The sequence below is a fragment of the Mesoplodon bidens genome (assembly GCF_964165515.1).
Source record: "Mesoplodon bidens genome assembly, chromosome: 6".
In the NCBI taxonomy this organism is placed as follows: domain Eukaryota; kingdom Metazoa; phylum Chordata; class Mammalia; order Artiodactyla; family Ziphiidae; genus Mesoplodon; species Mesoplodon bidens.
In genome coordinates, this window is record NC_138162.1 from 24634140 (window position 1) to 24638459 (window position 4320).

The 4320-nt window shown below is 61.0% G+C and overlaps 1 protein-coding gene across 1 annotated transcript; it reads left to right on the forward strand.

The window, feature by feature from the left end:
• Window positions 1-2974: 2974 nt before the first annotated feature.
• FOXE1 (forkhead box E1) lies at window positions 2975-4217 on the forward strand (the record flags this gene model as incomplete). The annotated part of the gene is made up of 1 exon (XM_081237013.1): window positions 2975-4217. One exon carries the CDS (start codon window positions 2975-2977, stop codon window positions 4094-4096), a length of 1122 nt encoding a protein of 373 aa, XP_081093139.1. The 3' UTR covers window positions 4097-4217.
• Window positions 4218-4320: the final 103 nt, after the last annotated feature.

Genomic DNA, 4320 nt, shown 5'->3' on the forward strand with positions numbered 1-4320 from the left:
AAAAGGAATCAGTTTTCTAGAATGGGTCCACAGTCATAAAACAATGAGGATCAAAATATCATGAGACATGGAGGTTTCTAACCATAGTAATTTGAGCTTAAAAATCTCTATCATAAAGTCATTAAAGCATATGGTCACAAATATTATAAGAATTATTAGATTATTTGAGTTATAAAATAGTGGATCTAGAACTAATATTTTAGAATTAAATAAGAAGAGAGACGTGGATTTATAGGACCCAAATCTTCCAATCAGACATTCCTAGACAGGAATTCAAATTAAGTTATATGTACCTTAGAGCTGCAAAAATCTCTAAAACCTAGAGAAGCTACAACTCCCAGTAGTGGCATCATATTTTCAGGCGCAAAATCTTACTCCCAGCATCTTAAAACATGAGGAATACGCTTTTACACTCTGACCAGAAGCTTAAAGTCATAGGAATATAATCGCAGTCAAATATTTTAGACTTCTGGTCATGGAATCTTAGAACTACAGAATCACATTATTTGATTTATGGATTCACGTTAGGACAGTGGTCCAAAATTTAACATTTGGAAGTCTGAATCTTGGAAATACAGAGAACCACAAAATCCAGTATTAAAAGATTGCTATAATGTATCTGGTTAAAATGTTAAACATTTTTTTCCCCTTTGAAACAACGTAACAGGATGCAACCTGGATTCTCGCAGCTTCGTTACTTTGGAAGAAGGAAGCTGGGAGGTTTTTGAGCGAGTGAAAAGCCTCTCCCGTCTTTGGAGCATGAATCCGCTGAGGAAGGTCTTCATGCAAACCGTTCAATTTGCTTCCACACCCGGGTCGCCGGAGCGAAGATCTGAACTCTTTGCCTCTTTCTTCCGAAGGCAATTGCCCAATGCTTGGCGGGGCTGAACCTGCCCGGAGCTCACCTCCACGAAGAACGCGACTAAAGCCCCTGAAGGCCGCCGCCCGCACTCTCGCGGCTCTCTCCGCCCAGCCCTGCACCCGCAGCCCCGCGGAAAGCTGCGTCTCGGCCGTAGCCTGAAATCCTAAGGGTAGTACGCCCCACCCCTGAGATCCGCACATGCTTTTCCGCCCCCAGTTCTCAGAGGAGAAAATTGAGGGCTTGTGACCGGGAAGGGACAGGCCCAGGGTGTCCCTACGAACCCAGACCTGCGGGGCCGCCGCCGCAGGCGGTCTTGAGCGAGGCCGAATCAGGCTGGCGGGAAACGAACTCCGAAACCGGACACCCGCAAAGCGGACGGGTCCCGTCTGCCCGCCCCTTCCCCGGGAGACTCGCCCACCCAGAGCGCCCCCAACCCCGGCCCCCACCTCTCGCAGCCCTCCGTCCCGCTGCGGGAAGGGGCTGCTCGGCTGCCCCCGGAGGTCTTGGGAGCCACTTGGAGCCTTCCTGACTGGGCGAACTGGAGGAGAAGGTTGCCGCGAGAGGGCAGAAGCCTAGCCTCCATCCTCTTTAAGCTGTGAGTCACTCCACATCATATAGAGAGGGGTCCCGAGCCACCCAAAGATAAAAGATTGGAGGGCGGGGGGGGGGCGTGTTGCGGCCTTTCCCTACATATCAGCAATTGAGATACAAAACCTCGGTACAGTGGAGGAACCTGGAACCCACCGAGGGAAACTGGCTACCTCTCGTACAAGTCGAGGAAACGCACTCCTACCAGAGACGCAGGCAGGTGTGAGTTTCTGCTAAGCTGCGAAGTAGCGGTGGAACCGTGGCAAGTCACCTCCTCTATGGGACCTAGGAATCCTGCCTGAAGGATGAGGGACTGGATGGGGAATGGCCAGGGCAGCCTTGAGTTGGGGTTTGAAAATAAATCATCCTTGAAAGACCTTGGAAGCCAGTCACCTGGAGCGTCTTCTCCCTTCCTTGTCCCCCACCCTCAAGAACCAAGCGCCCCTCAGCCAGTTCTCACCCTCTCCAGCCAAAAAAGGTGAGGCGAGCCCTTCCTTTCACCTGGGGGTCCTAGCCTTCTATAGAGGCTGGTAAAGTCCCGAAGCGCTGAGTTCGGGCGCCGAGGTCTCCAGAGACAGTTCCTGGCCTCTCCCGACCTCAGTCTCCCCGTCGGCGCGCAGAGAGGACCGGCCCAGGAGACCTCCAAGGGACCTCCATGCTCAGACCGTGTGGTGTACCCGCCGCGCCGCCACAGCATCTCCTACCTGGGGAGGTGCGCCGAGGCCCAGGGGGCGGGCAGTCGGGGGGCGGGCGGGGAACGGGCACCGCCCCAAGCTTCCTGGCGCCTTTAAGGAGGAGAAACCCGCGGAGGGAGGAGCCGGTCCGGGTGTGTGCAGGGAAGCGCCTCGCCAGCGGTCTTGGCGGCTTGAGGCCAACCCTGCGGAGAGGAACAGTCGCCGGCCACCCCGCCTGGCCCGCGCCGCAACCTCGCCGCCGTCGCCTTGCCTCGCCTCCTTGCCCTCTGCGCCTTCGGCGGCCCCGGCCGCAGGGGCGCCGCCTAGGCGGCCCCCACCAGAGTCCCCACGCCTGCGCTAACTGCTCTCGTTTCAGACCTTGGGGCCCGCAGCCTCCTCTGCGCTCAGGACCTCGACGGTTATCCTCAGATCAGCAGGAAGCCCAGAACTGATGCAGACACCCCAGCCCAGGACCAATTCCAGACCTCGTGACCTCCTGGCACCAGCACGCAAAGGACCCTTCAGCCCGCGACAGGAGCCTCGTCCGGGTCCCAACGTCGCTGCTGGCGCCTGGCTTCGAGCTCCAGAACACGAGCAGAGCCGTCGGTGGGCGGGACACTCTTGAGCCTCTGTCCGCACTGAGCCAGCCCGGAAACTACGGGCGCCAAAGCTCCCGCGCGCCCCTGCCAGGAAAGCTGTGCTCCCGGTGCCAACTGCGAGGACACCCTGAGCTCTCTAAAGAGGGCCCCAGCGTCGGTTCCCGTTACCCTGCGACCCGGGCCCCGCAGCTCCCAGACCCTCGACAGCAGCGGGCAGCGGGGACGCCCCAGGGACGCGGGACGGCTGCGCCATGACGGCGGAGAGCGGGCCGCCACCGCCGCCGCCGCCGCAGCCGGAGGCGCTGGCGGCCGTGAAGGAGGAGCGCGGTGAGGCGGGGGCCGGGGTCCCGGCAGAGGCGGCGGGTCGCGGCGCTGGCGGGCGGCGGCGGAAGCGCCCCCTGCAGCGTGGGAAGCCGCCCTACAGCTATATTGCGCTCATTGCCATGGCCATCGCGCACGCACCGGAGCGCCGCCTCACGCTGGGCGGCATCTACAAGTTCATCACCGAACGTTTCCCCTTCTACCGCGACAACCCCAAAAAGTGGCAGAACAGCATCCGCCACAACCTCACACTCAACGACTGCTTCCTCAAGATCCCGCGCGAGGCCGGCCGCCCGGGCAAGGGTAACTACTGGGCACTCGACCCCAACGCCGAGGACATGTTCGAGAGCGGCAGCTTTCTGCGCCGCCGCAAGCGCTTCAAGCGCTCTGACCTCTCCACTTACCCGGCTTACATGCACGACGCGGCCGCCGCTGCTGCTGCCGCCGCCGCCGCCGCCGCTGCCGCCATCTTCCCGGGCGGGGTGCCCGCTGCGCGCCCGCCTTACCCCGGCGCTGTCTATGCAGGCTATGCCCCGCCGTCGCTCGCCGCGCCGCCTCCGGTCTACTACCCGGCTGCGTCTCCAGGCCCGTGCCGCGTCTTCGGCCTGGTGCCTGAGCGGCCGCTCAGCCCAGAACTGGGCCCCACGCCGTCGGGGCCCTCCGGTTCCTGCGCCTTTGCCTCGGCCGGCGCCTCTGCCACTACCACCGCTTACCAGCCCTCCGGCTGCGCCGTCGCCCGACCTGCCAACACTTCCGCCTATGCGGCCGCCTACGCGGGCGCAGACGGCGCGTTCTCGCAAGGGGCCGGCAGCGCCCTCTTCGCAGCGGCTGGCCGATTGGCCGGGCCCGCTTCGCCCCCCGCAGGTGGCAGCAGTGGCGGCGTCGAGACTGCAGTGGACTTCTATGGGCGCACATCGCCCGGCCAGTTCGGAGCACTGGGGCCCTGCTACAATCCTGGTGGGCAGCTCGGAGGGGGCAATGGAGGCGCCTACCACGCTCGCCGTGCGGCTGCCTATCCAGGCGGAGCGGATCGGTTTGTGTCCGCCATGTGAGCCGAGAATACAGGCGAAAATTAATAGATACCTCGACTGTCTTTACGAACTAAGTACTCACGAAACCTGAGGACGGGACTGGAGAGGGGATCGAGTTGAAAGCCACATGGGAGGGACCGAGCCGGAGGTTCAGGCGCAGCCTCCCGCTGCACCGTGTACACACCGGTTCGCTTTGAAAATGGGAGGAGGTGGGGAGAGGCATCCTCGGCCCACGGACTGAGACA